At 39.3% G+C, this 18,393-nt stretch overlaps 1 protein-coding gene across 1 annotated transcript; it reads right to left on the minus strand.

The window, feature by feature from the left end:
- Positions 1–7,486: 7,486 nt before the first annotated feature.
- Positions 7,487–17,599, minus strand: rsph1 (radial spoke head component 1). The gene is made up of 8 exons (XM_041973299.1): positions 17,452–17,599; positions 17,188–17,295; positions 16,787–16,892; positions 14,974–15,064; positions 13,081–13,216; positions 12,816–12,887; positions 10,993–11,101; positions 7,487–8,039 (listed from the first exon to the last, which is right to left on the minus strand). Exons 1-7 carry the CDS (start codon positions 17,500–17,502, stop codon positions 10,994–10,996), a joined length of 672 nt encoding a protein of 223 aa, XP_041829233.1. The 5' UTR covers positions 17,503–17,599; the 3' UTR covers positions 7,487–8,039; position 10,993.
- Positions 17,600–18,393: the final 794 nt, after the last annotated feature.

The following is an 18,393-nucleotide window of genomic DNA, read 5'->3' on the forward strand; positions in this document are numbered from 1 at the left end:
TTATGTGCAATAAACAACTGAGTCGGTGGTTTCTTATTTAACAAGAAACTTTGTCCATGGCGGGCGGGTCTGAGCATGCAGCGGTGTTCGTGTCATTATTTTCTACGTGTTGTATTCGTTTTCATACTTTATCACCATCTCAATCAGCTGTTAATTAAGGCCTCAAAAAAGGCCAAAAGCCAGTCCAACAAGACACACAGGTCTAGAGAAATTATTATTGTTGTGAAATTATCTGTTTTTTGTCTTGTTGTCACTTACTTTCTGTAGTTGAGTTGTTTCCTGTTTTATTTTGACGTTTCTGTTGGTACTTTTAATAAACTATTTGTATACCTTTTTTACATTTTGTTACTCCTGAGTGCTATATTTTATGATTAAACATGTGCAAAATGAGACAAAATGATTCTTATGTTCTTGTGTCAGTTGTATTTTAAGGCATTGCTATGATTTATGAGGTCTCGGTTGTTGTCGTGTGAACATCGGCACTAAACATAGCCTACTAAGCTAGCTACAATTTCACTGATGGGCATAAATGCAGCACAGTAATATTTGATTCCCACAACATGACCAATAGTAATATTCAAACTTACTTGTGAAAAGTAATCCCACATGCCCTGTTTTCGACGGTCCGCAAATTCGAACAGGAATATGCTGCACAATACTCGGTATCTTGTTGTTTGGCTGCATGCTATCTAATTAGCTACCGGTCCAATATGGCGGCCGCATTTCTTGCACTCCTATAGCTAATGCGGCGTCTATTCTTTATTATGTCTATGGGATCAACATATCAGAATGCGAAAGCGTAGTGTCACAGCCTCTCACGGATGAGTGTATGCCGCGACGAACCTCGGTCGGTCCCACCATAGACATGGGAGGCCAGATGCTGCTTTCGTGTTTGTCAGGCACGTCAACATGGCCGCCATCTTGGGCTGGGGTTTCAGATCCGGTCAGATCAGTCAGACTGTGTCAGACTGTGTGTGAAACCAAAATGCCAGACTTTTGTGCTGCTTACGAATGTTCCCTTGAAAGAAACACCAAAACCAAGAAACAAGGGATAACATTTCACAAGTAAGAAATAGTTTTATATTATTTAACTGTTACAAACTTGTTATCTGTATTTACCTATGGACAGTGATATACGTAGACGCCTCATTACACGCTGGAGTGTAATGCAGCGTCGCCGCCATATTGGATGGGTTTCCGCATTCCAGGCTAGCTTCAGAACCAGCCGGAGTCAAGACAACGCCAACAACTATGCCCGTATTTTGTGCAGCCTACGGTTACAATAACCGGCACAATGTTGAAAGCAGATCGTCATCTGTGAGCATCGTGGCTCCAGTCATATCAAAACCTCTTCCTTACTTTCTGAAACTCTTGTAAGACATACTCATATATAGATTAATGAATGAATGAACACATACACACCCCATTTCCCTGACACACGCACCCTTTCTCTCTTTCTCATAGTCGTGGTCCTGGCAGTGATATTACGGTTATGGAATTATGAATGCGTGCCAGAACATATGCAGTGCTATGCACCAAATCATTTTGAGTGGTTTGATATAAATATCACTGAAAACATTTTCATTCTTCAATCTACTAGGACCACTCCTATGTTTTGCCCAGTTCTCTCACTCGTTTAAAGGCCAGACTCAGTGACGCTTTGGTTAGAGTGGTGAGTCTAGAGTATGAGAAGCTGAATGCAAAGGCCCGAGAACGGAGAGCAAAGAAGACTGTTCAAGGGACCTTGCTAACTAGTTTGTATTAACTGAATTCCAGATCTTCAAATGGACCTCTTTTCAAAGCAGGGACATGAATACATGAGGGAGCAGAGAGAGTTTGCCTTTACGCTGCATTGCCATGGTCTGACAGCACACAGCTACCTGAGGGATTCTCTGCATCTTCCCCTGCTACATCCACACACACTGCAAAGGTGTAGAACATTTTTTTTATTTACACTTTTTAAAGATATAAGATATTAAAATACTCAAAACACTTGAGCCCAACATCCTGTGTTGTACAACAAACAGGGACCTGAAGTAAAGTTTTGAGCTTGCATGTGTTGACTTTTGAAAGTCTTGGAAAACAGATCAATCTTCGAAAAAACAAAAAGAAAAAGTGCCCAAAATATGGATCCAAGGGTTGAGGCAGCTCCCGGTGTGTGTGTGCGTGTGTGTGTTGTAGTAGCAAAAAAATTACCAAGAATCTGGAGTGAGTAAAAGTATTTAAAAGTTTATTACAGGAGAAGTATAGAGTACAGAATTACTTGCAAGTTGAGAGCTGTCGTCCTGACTCCAAGAAGCCAGCAGAGAACTCTAACTTGCTGCATCAAAGGAAAACAGTTTTATTCAACCCAACTAGCTGAAGGCCAGTCTCTAAACTGATAAAAGGAGAAGGGAGACTAGAAGGCACCACTCTTACAGTCTCACAGAAAGAATTCAGACACAAACAGGTTGGTATTTCTAAACAACCGTCTCTATCTAGCAGGTAGTCAGCCTGACCTCACACAAGCCTGCACAATAACCCAACAAGAAAACAATAACTTCAATGTTCTGTAAAAGGAATTACACAGTATGAAAATGTAATTGAAGGTAATAAATGAATAAATGTAATATATGAATAAAAAAACAATGATTACATGTGTGATTATTATATGAGTAAATATGAGTGATTACCTTATGCATTAAAATGACTTCCACAGTGTGTGTGTGTGTTACATAAATTCAAATGATCAAACTTGTTTATTAAAGTGTCAAATTAATTAACTTATACAATTATTAATATTTTACCATATGTCTTTGTTAAAGAGCCTAATAAAATTATTTCCGCATGAAAGCAGGTATTTTAATGTGTAACAGTGACCTGTATCATAACTACATCTCTGCTGTTAGTAACAAACCAAACCGTGAGAAATTTGGCTAAAACTTTGTGGAGTTGTGATGGTTGTATTTGGGCATACACCTTGAAATAAATGTATTATGAGAGTTCCAGCAAGCTGGTGGAGGGAGCAGACGTTCGGTAATAACGCTCTGCAGTTAAACCCTGAAAATGGTCATTTAGACATAAATCCCACAAGTTTATCTCTCTACCAGAAATCGATCTCATGACAATAAGCTTTTAGACCCCAGTGAAGGAGTCTTAACACTTTAAACCCCAAACCATGACCAAAATCAATGCTAAAGCTACCACTAATGCTAAAGCCTGAAGATATGGAAAAGAACATCAAGGGCATTAAAAACAGCTTAACCTCACCTTCCAAACCACCAGCGCCCCAGAAAAAACCGAGGTCAGTGCAGACCGTGCTAAACAATTAATTAATCACAATTAACTATTTGACTATTTGATTAACTATTATATAAGACGAACAGCCCTTTTTCTGACTATCTCACTTTAATGAACGCAGCACTGGTTCCATCCGAGTTGGAAAACCAAAGTCCAGCATAGAGTGGCTGGGTGAATGTGGTCTGGACTCTGTGGAGAAGATTCATGGTTTCAGCGACGCTGTAGAAGGACAGAACACCTGCGCTGTGATCCAGATACACTCCTACTCTGGAGGAAGACGGGCCTGAGACTGGAGTGTTGTTTTTGTTGTTCCAAAATCTGTAACCATTTGTGTCACAATATAACGCCCAAGACTTGTCATTAGTCCCAAATGAACATTTTTTAGACCTCCCTGGTCTTTCGATGCTTTTGTAGGTAACTGCTACACAGATCCCTCCTCCTCCTCTCCACTCCACCTCCCAGTAACATCGTCCCGTCAGAGTCTCTGTGCTCAGGACCTGCCGGAAGTCAGTGAACCGGTCTGGATGACCAGAATAAGCCTGTTCTTCTTCCACTACTGTTGCTTTTCTGTTCCCCTCAGATAAAAACAGATGTGTGTTTGCTGTGTTTGGATCCAGTGTGATTTCTCTTGAATATTTTAAGAAGTCAGCTCGTGAGACGTTTGTCAGGACGCCCTGTAGTTTATCTCTGAGCTCTGACACAGCTGCTGTCACATCCTCAAAGCATCTGAGAGGAGGAATATTGATGCTGGATGAGTGTGTAGACTCACTGAGTGCTGACAGTGAGGGGTAGTTGTGTAGAAACTGGATGTGATCCTCTGTGTGTGAGAGCTGCTCCAGCTCACCGTCTTTCCTCTTCAGCTCAGTGATCTCCTGCTCCAGCTTCTCCTGAAGCTCTTTGACTCGACTCACTTCAGTTTCCTGCTGGGATCTGATCTGCTGCTTCACATCAGAGCTTCTTTTCTGGATGAGACGGATCAAATCAGTGAAGATCTTCACACTGTCCTCCACTGCTTTATCAGCGGAGCCACTGATGGCCTCCACCTCCTGTTGAAGCAGCTTCACATTTTTCTCTCCATCCTGGATTCTCTGCTGGATTTGTTGTCGGCTCACCTCCAGCTCCTTCTGCTTCTCAGCTCTTTCTGCTGCAGCTGTGACTGTTTCATGACCGTTATGTTCATCTATAAAACAGCGATAACAGATACTCTGCTGATCAGTTCTGCGGATCCTTCAGTCGATCCAGGCAGATGGAACAAGAAATAGTTTCTTTATCCAGCTCAACGCCTTTCTGCGCCATTTCAGCTCTCAGCAACAGTGACTGTTTGTTTTACTCCCATATACCAAAAAAAAGTTTGACATCTGATCTAAAGTACAGTTTGCACCGTGCTTGTCGCCTATCGACTTCAAACTTTAGATCTGAGGGAGAGGGAACAAGAAGTGAGAGGAGCTGCTGTTTCACTGCAAGAGGAAAAGGGAGGAGTAATCAGACTGATTCCAGGAAATGAAACAGTTTAAACAGTTTTATTTATTCAAATAAAACCAAATCAAATCAAACTTTATTTATAAAACACTTTTCATACAAACAGCAGCACAAAGTGCTTTACATAATAAAAACTATTTTTGAATATATATAAAACCTTCACACACAAGTATAAAACAAAGCTCAATTACACACCTGATCATACTCTGACACACACATCATCCCGCCCCCCACCCCCCTATGCACAAACATAAACTCAGACTTCTAGTTTCTGTCTCTTTAACTGAAACATCCGTATAAAAACATAACTAGAGATAAACATCTGGAGATAGAAAATGTGGCCTGACACCGACGTTAGGAAACAATATCTAAATAATAAATAAAGTTCAGCTATAAGCTATACTAAAAAGGTGGGTCATGAGCCTCTTTGTAAAAACATGAACGGTCTCTGCAGCCCTGAGGTTCTCTGGCAGGCTGTTCCACAGTCGAGGGTCGTAATAATAGAACAAGGTCATAAGTTTTAGTTCTAACTAAAGGAACAGCTAAACGGCATTACATTGGTCTGCCTGGCTCTGACACCAGTGCACAGACAAAATAATTTGTGCTCGTCAGCTGTCACTAATAAAGACTAGTCAAAATTACGGTAACATTTTTTTAATGATCAACACAAGCAAAGCGTACAGAGGTGGAACAGCTGAGATGCGGAGAAACGTAGTTGTGAAATGGACTCGGAATAAAAAGTTGAAAGGGGGAGACGGGAAGAGGAGGAGGCATTAGGATATTTTCAAATCAGCAGCGACATCATGTGAGTTCAGTGTTTAAAAACGACAGCTGCTGTGTTACAAGCTGCAAACATTTATCTGAACATAATATGATGAGCACTAGTTGAGATTCCTCATGACTCTTTATGTAGCTGTAGTAATGACCCTGCTACTGCTTTGTTGTCAAAACTTTATTCTATTGTTAATGTTTCTGTGGTTTGTTGATGTACCTACTGTTACATGTCTCATCAGCCCAAACATAAAAGCTACTGGTTATTCCAACCTTGGACATACAGGAGGTCCTATATGGAATTTCTTAGTATCATAGATAAAACAGAAGTTAATTTTATGTGCTGTGTTAAAATGACAGGTGGATATTTCAATACTAAGGCTGCTCAGCTAAACTTGTCTGAACATGTTAGGGAAATTCTCCCCAACACAAGCACTGCAAAGCTAAACCTTTCAGCACAAGAAGAACACAGAGCATTACTTCATGTATGCAATTTTACTTGCAAGGAGTGTATGCACCATACGGGTATGATACACACACTAAGCTGTTTCACACATTACAAAGCATTTATAGGGGAGGTTCACGAAGTCCTTCCCCTGTACATGAAACAGTACAGAATTACACAATTTCAAGACTTACAGGTTTCAGCATTTTCTACTAGGATAAGGTATAGAGAGTCAGGGGCACGCTGACCTTTTCTTCTTATCGTGGCTCGCCTTGGTTTCCGTGCACACACATTGAGAAAGAATGCAGCTGAATACATTTTCTACTTCTTAGTGATTAAAATACAAACTGGTACAAAGTAGATACAAAACAGCTGTAAACTGGGCCAGTGAGGAACATCTTCTTAGTCCAGGTTAAAGCTGAAGAGGAAACTTTGCGACTGCATCAGTGTGTTTATCGGGCTGTAAATGACGTGATTGCAGCGTTTTATGCTTGTTGGCCTATTTTACTACATGAAATATTTGGCGGGTCCTGCTGAGTTGTGATTACTGAGTTACTTTTTCATTTGCTAATGTTAGCTGAATCACATCAAGTGAAGTGACTGTTGACCACTTCTTGTTTTTACTGTTGCAGCAAATATTGATGTTAACATTTGTATTTATGGTAAACTGTCTTCTCAATTATTTGCTGACAAAATGACACAGTCATGTTGTTTCAGGTTAACATAATATGATAAGAATAATCCAGCCCTGCTCTGATTGTTGTATTGACTTTTTTGATGAGAGAAAAGCTCTGGACTGGTGGCTTAGTTGTGTGTGAATGTCAGTCTATATAGAAGATTTGAGCTTCAGTTATTACTTAGTCTGTGTGTGTGTGTGTGTGTGCATGCAAACATGTGTGTACTTGTGAGAATATGTGTACAGTATGAATTAGGGCGGCGTGGGTTAGTGTACGACTCCCGGCCTGACTTTTTGTCCCAGTCCAGCCCTGCTGCGAGGGCTCATACCTTAAAAGCAGGTCAGATAAATGAAAAGACCCGAGACCATTAATACATTTATAAACAACTATAAAAACCCTGAAGTCAATCCTGAAACACACGGGGAGCCAGTGCAGTGATTTTTAAAACTGGTGTAATTTGTTCCCACCTTCTGGTCTTCATCCGAACACGTGCGGCTGTATTAGGGGTTGAAGTTTATAACCAGCGCTCTAGTTCCTATAGGCTTTGTCTTCCGGCTTATGTTCCCCTACTGACGCTTTGCTGATTCGCTCTCCCCTCTGCTTGCATTTTTCTGCCAATATTCTTATTTTTCTACTCAAGAAATTTATGGGCAGCAGCTCCTCAGTACTTCTTAAACACTGTGACTGTATTTTCTGGTAGATTTGATTGGATACTACTACATTTTTAAGACTTTTACAATCTTGTTAGTGTAACAAATAGCAGAAACCTTATACTCAAGAGCTAAAGCTAATTAGCCGCAAGATGCCTCCTGTTTCTCCAGATGACTATTATAAACTTCTACAGAAGATCACCAAAACTTTATTGAAACACAGCATGAAATACAGCACTGGACCAGTGTTATGTAAGGGTTCTGGAGGGATTGTGTCATTGAGTTGTATAAAAAGATGCATCCTGGTTGTTCACACAGAATAGAAAAGGGTGTTTTATTAGAGCAGTGATTTCAGGTTCTGTGTCAACAAAACATCTAAATAAATAAACAACTGCAGCAGAATAACCTAAACTAATAAAAGGGACTTAGTTTTCATTTCATTTGGAGGTTTATTCTGATGGATGTTAGTGGCTCAGTTCCTCTTTTTACTAATTTGGTGCTGTTTTACAGAGGGGCAGTATCTGCTTTACACTAGTTATCACACATTACAGGAGACAAACTGTCCTTCTTCACTAAAAGCATCACTCTGGAAGCTTAACAAATTGTTTTAATACATTTATTACTAAATACAGGTTATTAAGACTAATAAATAAAAGATGAAGGATGCAGAATCGTGGGCTGATGACACCGTTTAGCTTCCTGCATCATCAGCTGCTGAAGCTGTCTCTATTTCTGCAGCTAACAAGAGAAAACAGAAAACCTTACTCAGTGCAGATTTGGATTAACTATCTTTCTCCTCCTCCTCTCACCTTCACAACTCATTGGAGACGTGACGTGGACATAAACTGCAAAAACCAAAAACCCACTGAACTCAAGAAGAGGGGCATATTTACTGTCTATAACTCTATTAAACTGTCAATACAATAGAGTACAATTTATCCTTTTTTTTAAGTAGTATTAATAATCTGAAGTAATCTGAGGATAATCTGAGGTATTTAGAAAAACATGCAAATGGTGATGATAAATATGTGAGCACTTTCCAAAATGTAAAGCTAGTGTTCACACTAAAATTTTATTTAGAAACAAAATACTTAATAAAGACCCGAAAATGAGATGATACTGTTTTACAATCTTAAGTTGAATAAAAGTCAAAGTCAGCAAAAATCTGATTAAGGTATGTGAACGTCACAAACATGTCTACATGTCGTGTTTTACTGCACAAACACGTCTACATGTCATGTTTTACTACACAAACATGCCTACATGTCATGTTTTACTGCACAAACACGTCTACATGTTGTGTTTTACTGCACAAACACGTCTACATGTCGTGTTTTACTGCACAAACACGTCTACATGTCGTGTTTTACTGCACAAACACGTCTACATGTCGTGTTTTACTGCACAAACACGTCTACATGTCGTGTTTTACTACACAAACATGCCTACATGTCGTGTTTTACTGCACAAACATGCCTACATGTCGTGTTTTACTGCACAAACATGCCTACATGTCGTGTTTTACTGCACAAACATGCCTACATGTCGTGTTTTACTGCACAAACACGTCTACATGTCGTGTTTTACTACACAAACACGCCTACATGTCGTGTTTTACTGCACAAACATGTCTACATGTCGTGTTTTACTGCACAAACATGCCTACATGTCGTGTTTTACTGCACAAACATGCCTACATGTCGTGTTTTACTGCACAAACATGCCTACATGTCGTGTTTTACTGCACAAACACGTCTACATGTCGTGTTTTACTACACAAACACGCCTACATGTCGTGTTTTACTGCACAAACATGTCTACATGTCGTGTTTTACTGCACAAACATGCCTACATGTCGTGTTTTACTGCACAAACATGTCTACATGTCGTGTTTTACTGCACAAACATGCCTACATGTCGTGTTTTACTGCACAAACACGTCTACATGTCGTGTTTTACTGCACAAACATGTCGTGTTTTACTGCCACATGGGGGCAGTGTCGTAAATATGTGGAAAAGTCTTAACTATGGAAACGGACATGGATGTCAAAGATCTACCCTGAGATGGAAACTAATTGTTGAATGATGAGGACTCTGGTGCAGCTGATGAGCTTTTTCTCTCTGATTCTTTGCTGTTTTATTTTTGGGGCTCTGCCCTCTTAGTGATGAAGCTGGGTTTTATCACCACCAGTCAGCCCCACCAGATCAAGCTAATCCTCAGCCACTCAGCTTCGCTCTGTTAGGTTTTTTAAGGACTTGCGTGTCATTGAAAAAATTCCCATCTGCGTGAGCTGAGAGGACAAATGTGACGTGGACGCATAACTTCACAAAGGTTTAAATAAAAATCTTTCACATACAGTGCAGAACAGGAAGGGCTGGATCATAAACTGTGTTGTGCTCCTCAACAGCTCTGGAGGTTCCACTTTCCAGGCTTAAATCCAGAGGTGATGGAGCTTTTTCAGTTGTTGCTCCTAAATTATGGAGCAGTTTCTTCCTTCACATTAAAGCTGCTCAGACACTTTCTTTCAGACACTATTAAGTGAGGTGCTGGGAGCAACGCTGGAAAAAGTGGGGTGCACCTCAAGTTAAGAAGTTAGGTGCACCAGTGCAACCAGTGCAGAAAGTTATAGAGTCCTGCTAATGTTGTGAAATCTGTTGTCAGGCCTTTGTGGTGTTCTAACATTCCCTCGTACCCATCCAGACGTCCTACCTACCCGTGCTTTCTACACATGCACACAACATGACAACGTAATTTCTATGTGGCGTTGAGGACACGCCCATAAATCCACATGCGCCTCAACTCTGTGTTTAAGAATATCTGATCCCCCGTGTTGTTGTGAGACCGTCGTGCTTCTAGAAGCAGTGAGACTATGTATATAGACGTATATAGACATACAGATGTATATAGTCAATGACTTTTGAAATCTAATTTGAAAAAAAGTCTTTTATTGTCTGACTTCTGTTAACTTTCTTTTCAATATAGTATCTACGAGGCTGTTTACCCCAGAGGGTTTCCAAACCTTTCCATTTCAGGGTCCCCCCAAAGACGCAAGCCTCTGGCCAGAGGCCCCCTTTGCAAAAGCACAAAAGATGACAAGTAAAGAAAGATAAACATATAAGCTATGTTTCATTATAAAGTAAATTTGATTATTAATAAAAGAAAAGAATAACTTTATATATATTGATGTATTTTGATAGAAACTGTATATTGCATTTGCTATTTATTTGTTTATTTATTTTAATTTGTTGAAAAAATATGCGGGGGGGGGGGGTTAAGTTCTGATGGAGAAATCCAGCCTTCACTCAGATGTTTCAATACATTCAAAACATCCTACTTGTGTCCTCAACTCCACAAGGAAATGAGATTTTGGTGTTGTCAGCGTGTGCAGAAAGCATGCATCCTACTTGAGCATGTTCTGGCTCAACTAAACTTTTAACCAACCAACAATGGACAAGGGTATGTAGGTGAGACTAAAAATTAGCTTGAATGTGAGTTGTTAATCTGTAACTTGTAAATAGGAATATACTGAGGTCAGTAGTCTGAATTCTGTTTAACCTGTAGACATAATGCAAAGAACACTTTAAAACTATTTTTAGGATATTTGCTTGGAGGCTAAGAAGGTTTCTTAGGTGGTTGGGTCTCTGTGGGCCAGAGTAACATCTACAGTATTATCTGTCTGCTAGAGGTCACCTTAGGTCTTTTTTACAGTTGTTGATGTCGTCAGGTTGACGATGCCCTTGGGAATCCATCTGAGGACGGGAGTGTAGTCCAGATTATCCAACACATCTTCAGCATCATCCTGCAGAGAACGGACAGAGGCTGAGCCTAAAAACAAAGCTAGCAGTGGTCTGCAGTGGATTTTGGTTTGCATTGCAAACCCAGCGTAAAACATCTGCACACTCCAGGTTTAATGTGTTTAATGGGTTTAATGTGGAGTCAGTCTGAGACCGAAGCTAACATCTGTTGATCAGGTATTAGGACTGTGTGCACAGAAGTAGGAACATCCTTCTCATCAAGATAATTGGTAAGTTTCTCTACTCACTAACTAGCCGGTCAACTTTAACATGATTCTAAAGCAACCAGATACTTTTCAAATAAATTAGTTTGTATATAAAGTGCCGTTACTTCCAGTACTGTGTATGTGTAAGAAGGCAGAGGTGACGTGATCTGATCACATGACATTTTTATAGCCCCGTAACAAAAACTTTGTCACCTGGAGCTGCTGCCAGCTTTGCTGGAAAGTTCGGGTCTGAAACTCTCTCAGTTTTTGTTTCACACTGATGGACCACATAAAAACTGAGATATAATAGTTGGAATTTGATAATATGGAAATATTTATCAGAGTGTAAAACTGTGAAATTACAGATAGATGTCAGTTTCTTTCTATATTTGTCATTTTTTGTCTTATTACTAAATGGAAAATTTGTGTTTGAGGTTTTATGGTAATAAATAGTACTTTCTCTATTATAATTTAATGATCTGTGTTTTTTTAGTCCGAATATGTTGCTGAAACAGGTTAAATTGAAAAAAATAATTATAAGATCATACATGTATAAGTGACATTGTGCTGGGGGCAAAAAACAATACCAAACATGACTGTGGTAAACATTTTCTTTTTATGTGGTACATAAAGTAAAATTAAAAGTATTATACCAAACAATATGTTCTCAGACCCTTTTGGGTTAACAGGGATTTTGCTAAGTTGGGAAGCAAAGTTTAAATGTCAGCACTGATGAGAAACTCCTTTTATAATGATAGGTGCCACCACTCAACAATAAATAATATTTTCATTTGGTTGTATCTGCTTCTGCCTGATGGAAATGGGGGTTTATATTTTACTGTCTTAACGTGAATCTCTTACTTTAAATTGGTTTTAATTACAACTCAAACTTTTATTAAAACTGCACTTCAGTTAGCCCACTGTTGTAATTGCTAATCATAACTAGCAACAGCTGCTAACATGCAAGCAAATACACAGAAGGGCTAGTACAGTGGAGACATTTTCAGTTCTATTAGTTAAAAAAGATTCAGATTAACCTGCCGACATGCAGCACACTCAACCCTAGTTAGGTTAGAGTTAGGGGTTAGGGGTTAGCCTGAGGACATGCAGCACACTCATGTGACTGACTGATCTACGACTGATCTGTTCTACTAAACGCTACTTGTTACTAGCGTGCACGGCATCAGAAATGGATTAAAAAAGCAGTAGCAGCACCTCCTCTCTGGCTCCAGAGGACCCTAATGTGAGATAACCTTCCCTGAAGCATGGACAGGGAGACTTTTCCTGTTTTCACTGTTTTCCTCCGTGTCCAGGTGGAGGTTTAGTATTGACACAGTTATGTTGTTTCTCAGTTCATTCATTCATTCGTTTATTCATTCGTTCAATCGTTCACTCAGAGTTTCAGTCTGTAGCTGCTGCTGTCGCAACAAAAGTGATCCCACCATCTTTTTCTTTCCAGACAGTAACACTAAATTTTAAGTAAGAGAAATATATTTACTTTCTGTGGGGTTACCTGCTCTACTCTGTGGTATTCTCCATGTTGCTCACAGCCGTTGTCAAATATAAACTTCCCCGGCCCCTGAGGCTGCAAAAGGAGATTAAAGATTGTAAAAAATTATGTAATAGACTGTATTTGTTCAGCACTTTTCTTTTTCTTATTTAACCACTCATCATAACCTATCGTGGTAACCAATCGTTTGCTTTTTATTCCTGTGTGTTAATACTTTTTCATCTCTATGGTGCATCAGTGATGAAGTTCATTGTGGCTCCAGACTTACTTTGTTGTTGACAAAGTTGCCCTTGTATCTGTACTTAGAGTAGATATACTCTCCAGCTGACTCCATACTGCCGTTCAACCATGTTCCCTTGTACTTTAATCCGGTTTCATGGTAATGGTACACACCCTGACCGTGCCTGGGAATCACATGAAACACTTTCAAGATTTCTATAAAATAAAACTGTTTAAACTCATATAGTGGCGTGTGGGTTTTATGATCTGAGTTAAAACTTCAGAATAACTTCATCTGTCCTCTATTGAAGATATTTTTCCTATTTTTTGTGTTACAACCTGAAATTTAAATGACATTTTAGGGGGTTTAATGTAAAAACATGTAAATAGTTAAATTTTAAAAGGAATAAAAGGTGCATGCATACATATCCACTCCCTCCAATAAGTCAGTATTTCGTCTTTTACAGCTGTATGTCGCATACTGGAGTTTTTGGCCACTCTTCAAACCAAAACTGGACCACCTCCTTAAACATGGATGGGTTCTGCTGGTGTTCAGCCATCTTTATGTCCTGCCACAGATTCTCAGCTGGACTGAGGTCTGGATTTTAACTCAGCCATTGAAACACATGTAAATGTTTCCCCTACAACCACTCGAGTATTGCCTTAGGGCTGGGATGTATTGCTCTGAATGCAGGTTCTGCTACGTTTGTGTATATGCTTGCTGCAAATGACGAAGCATGGCACAGCAAAAACACTCAAAACTGGAGATCACTGCTAGGAGGAGTAAACAGCAGCTGGACTTTGAAGTAGTAAAAAGGTTGATCTACCGGTCACATTGTACTTCCAGGACATCAACCCCCAAAACGCTTCCAATCTGTTGCCAACTGTTAAGAAACGAGTATTTATCAGTGTGCAACGGGTAGGGAACATCATACAGATGGCAGTAGTTGCAGACATGGTCCGAGAACTGGTCTTCAAAACTATTATCACCTCTGTGTTTATCTCAGACCTCATGTTCATGCTCTTCTAGTCAATATTACAACTTGCGCGCGCGACACATTACCTTGTATTAACATGAGCGAACGATTGCTAGCACCGTGTGGCTGCCATGTTATGTATGCAGACACGTCGCTATAAAGCAAGTATATCGCAGCCTTTAGCGGTGTGCTGAGCTTCAAATCTCTGGAAGACTCAAACGGGTTTTTCCTCAAGAATTTCCCTGGATTTAGTTTCATCCATAATTTCTTTAAGTCTGATCAGTTTCCCAGCCATTAAAAAAACATCTCCACACCATGATGCTGCCAGCACCATGCTTGACCATGGGATGCTGTTCTTGGGGTGATGAGAGGTGTCGGGTTTGTTCCTGACTTGGTTTGATCTTCGATTGCCAAAAAGTTCACATTTAGTCTCATCTGACAAGAGGACTTTCTTCCAGATGTTCGTGTGTTTTGGTGAACCCACTCCTAAAGTTCAGCTCTGTGGTGTGCCCAGCTTTTTGTGGACCGTTAGACAGATCCAGCAGTCTCTGCTGTGGAGCTTTCAGCTCCTTCACAATCTTGTCCCTGACCTGCTTGGAGAGCTCCTTGGTCTTCATTAGGCCACTTGCTTGGTGGTGTCTCTTGACTAGTGATATTCTGAGGTCATGTGACACTAAGATTGAACACAAGTAGAATTTATTTAACTAATTATGTGACTGCAGCATTGTACTATTTTTAATGTTTTCTTTATACCCAAAAAAGTCCATTTAAATGACAGGTTGTAAGCCAAGCATTAAGAAAAATGTGCAGGGGTGATTACAAACCATTGTGTGTTATCTGTCTGTGCTGAATCTTCTCTTTGAGTTTTAAGTGAACAAAGCCACCGTCCACTCCTTGAATAACAAAAGATCTGTTTGTAAACCCAGTGGAACAAGTTGTTTGCTTTTGTGACACTCCAGACATACCTCTCGTTGAGCTGCCATTCTCCATCGTATATGTCTCCGTTGAGGTAGGTGTAAACGCCATGGCCTTGTCTCAGGTCTTCCCCCCATGACCCTGATGTCCAAATACAGACAACGATTGATTTGGTTTATAAAGTTCCAGTATGAGCACTTCAGATGAGATCTCAGGAGTGTGATGATTTTAAAAAGCAGAAACTGGCTCAAAGCAACTCCACCGCAACTCAAAGATTAGAAATGGTGATGAAACTTCATATTTTGCTGCAGCTCAAAACCGTCCAAAACCCCTAAAAATCATCTGACTTTTTATTTTAGACAAAGACACAAACATCTGTCTGCATTAGTGGAGCAGATTTTAGGCTTATGTAAATCAGACGACCTGCCACGTAATCATGTAATCACACACTGACTGAGGTTAAGAAACACAGGAAATTACTGTATTTTTTACAGAAACAAAAGACATACAAACTCCAATGCCAACTTCGTAACTTTAAAAGAGGAGAACCAGGAAGCCTCCTGGCTTTAGTTTGACTAGAAAGTTATTTTTCAGGTAATAAAAATGACCAGTATCCACCTATCAAGCATCCAACGCTCTGTTTTCATCAGATTAATACATGAATCTCATCAACCGCCTCATGTGACCACCTCAGTCTGATCTAATATTATCTGCCGTCTCATCTCCAGTTGGCGTGGTTGCTTTTGTCTGCATGTGTATGTAATTACTGGCTTTGTCTTTGCCCCGGACCTTAATCAATGTGTTCCTGATCTGTTCCAGCAAAAGTTGCAGAGAGAACTTTCACTCCGCCCTGTTTATAGATCGATAAACCACGTTCCCATCTTTTCTTCTTCCTCTGTCATATTTCTTGCATTTTGCATTATGTCAAAGTGTTTTGCTTTGATGAAAAACACACACTTTTTAACATTAAAATGATCAGACCCAAATATTTATGGTCCAAATAAACACTAGGGATGAGCGTACTGATACTCTGGAATCATATCTGCCAATAAAAGTCCCAGTGCTCATACAAAACATACCATTAGTTTTCACTTCTCAGAGTTTTAGAAAAAAATAATTACAAGCTGTGGTGGATTCCTTCCCTGTCTTCAGTGTCACGTGATTACAATAGCCTGTCATATGTCGTGATGATAATGATGCTAGCAATGATGATGTGTTCGATATTTCTTTAAATAATACTTTCAATTTAAGAAATATTAATTTTATATGGATTTGTATTTGTTTCCATTATTTTATATAGATTTTGTATTTTCATTCAATTCACCCATCGATATATTTTACTGTAATTTTATAAGCATTTCTTTTTAGTATTTAAGCTCATGAGTTTTATTCATATTTCATATTGCTGTGGCAATAAAAATATTACTGCATTCTGTGTGTGTGTGTGTGTGTGTGTGTGTGTGTGTGTGTGTGTGTGTGTGTGTGTGTGTGTGTGTGTGTGTGTGTGTGTGTGTGTGAGATTTTCCTTTAAGGAGCTAGAAGTATTAATATTGATATTGATAAAAAAAAAGTACTATAAAAAAAAGTATTGTTTCAATAAACACTTAAAATTTAAATCTCCAATCAGAAAGACTTCTGTGTGTTACCATAGTTACTGATCCCTGATCATGATGTCTGCACAAAGACATTCAAGGACAAATCAAAATCAGGAGCTGGGAGCATTTTTTTTTTTTTTTTTTTTTTTAAATCACATTGTCTACTTTTAAAATCAAAATAATTGATTCAGATTTATGTAACCTGTTTTTGTTTGTTTTAGTTAAATAAAAGAAACTGTAATGGTGTCTGAAAGCAAACTGGTTCTACCTTCATATCTGGACCCATCTGGATAGTAGAAAGTGCCCTGTCCATGTTTCAAGTTGTGGAAATAGTCTCCCACATATCTTGCACCATTACTGAAGCGATATGTCCCCTGTTGGATAAAAAAAGCCATAAATTAGCATCCATTAGCCCTTCTGTGAGAAGCATAATCATCAGTCATAAAGTAGTGTGACTAGAATGTGTTTCTGTGATTAAAGTTAAATTATTTTCCACAAGGATAAAAGTAACATTTACAAATTACATGGACTGTTTGATAAAAATGTATGAGGCTGTTTATGTAATGTGCAGTAAGTTTATGATTATTATTTCAGCTTTTAATTGTTTTATGTCCTTGCTATGATCACGTTGACCACCTAATCCCGCGAGACTGTGATGTAACAAGCTACCTGTCCGTGTCTTTCTCCATTCTCACACTGCCCCTCGTAAATGTCTCCATTGGGCAGAACAGCTTTCGTGTATCTCCCTCCAGCCTCATTTCTTCCACCTTCATACTCCTGCTCCAGTCACACGGACAGAATGAGAGTTCAAAGATAAACAAGAGGCGGAGGACAGCTGCCCATCAGCCCACAACGTTTAATAGCTAAATCTACCTGTTTCTGGTTACTTTCACCAGACTGTCTTATTTATTTCAATTAATTACGCGGACTCACCCCAAATTTTCTATGTTCGTTGTCAAAATCATAAGATCCGATATCCGACATTATTCTGCCTTGGTTTTAGTTTAAGTTTGAAACGGTACCTCAAGGCTTGAAAACTGCTCAGCCAGCGAGCTGTGGTGTGGCACTCTTGGTAAGTGTATGGTTGTCACGGCAACCACCGGTATGGGATGGGAGATACTTGCTGCACAAACGCGCGCGCCGTCTGTAACACGTGACTAAGAACCAGGCTTGAGTGTTATGATTTCCAGCCTTTAGAGCTACATGAGTGTTTCTCTTTGATAACATCAGGCAAGTTTGAAGTTTTAAAATCCTCACTGCACGCATCTACGGTGGCCTTTCACAAACATCCATTAGACATGCGAGAATCAGAATCAGACGCACGTCATTGATCCCAGACTGGGAAAACGCTGCGTTACAGCAGCATTAAAGACAATGACAATAAAATTAAACTATATGATGCTAAAAAAAAAAAAACATACACACAATATCCACTCAGCGGACAAAGTTCTGACCCTCCAGATCAAAAATAGAAAAGAAAAAACACTTAAATAAATAAATAAAATGCCACAACAATGTTATAAAAAAAAAGGAGCAGGGGCTGTTTTTATTGTGGTAAAGTGATCACAACGATAGGCAGGTTCCAAATAGTTAGTTCTCATTTTTACAGTATATACAGATATAAATATCTGTATATATATATATATATATATATATATATATATATATATATATATATATATATATATATATATATATATATATATATAAAATTAGTGTCATTGTAAGTTACTCCAACCCCATTTTTACTTCTTATAGGAGCGAGAGCCTGCACAGAGGCGCTGCTGACTGGACGCCAGTGTGCCAGTCCTGGACCTGTCTTCTTCTGGAGCTGACCTAAAGCCAGCTTTAAGACTAGGACCAGTTTAAATATCT

This window comes from Melanotaenia boesemani, chromosome 21 (genome assembly GCF_017639745.1).
Source record: "Melanotaenia boesemani isolate fMelBoe1 chromosome 21, fMelBoe1.pri, whole genome shotgun sequence".
NCBI lineage: Eukaryota > Metazoa > Chordata > Actinopteri > Atheriniformes > Melanotaeniidae > Melanotaenia > Melanotaenia boesemani.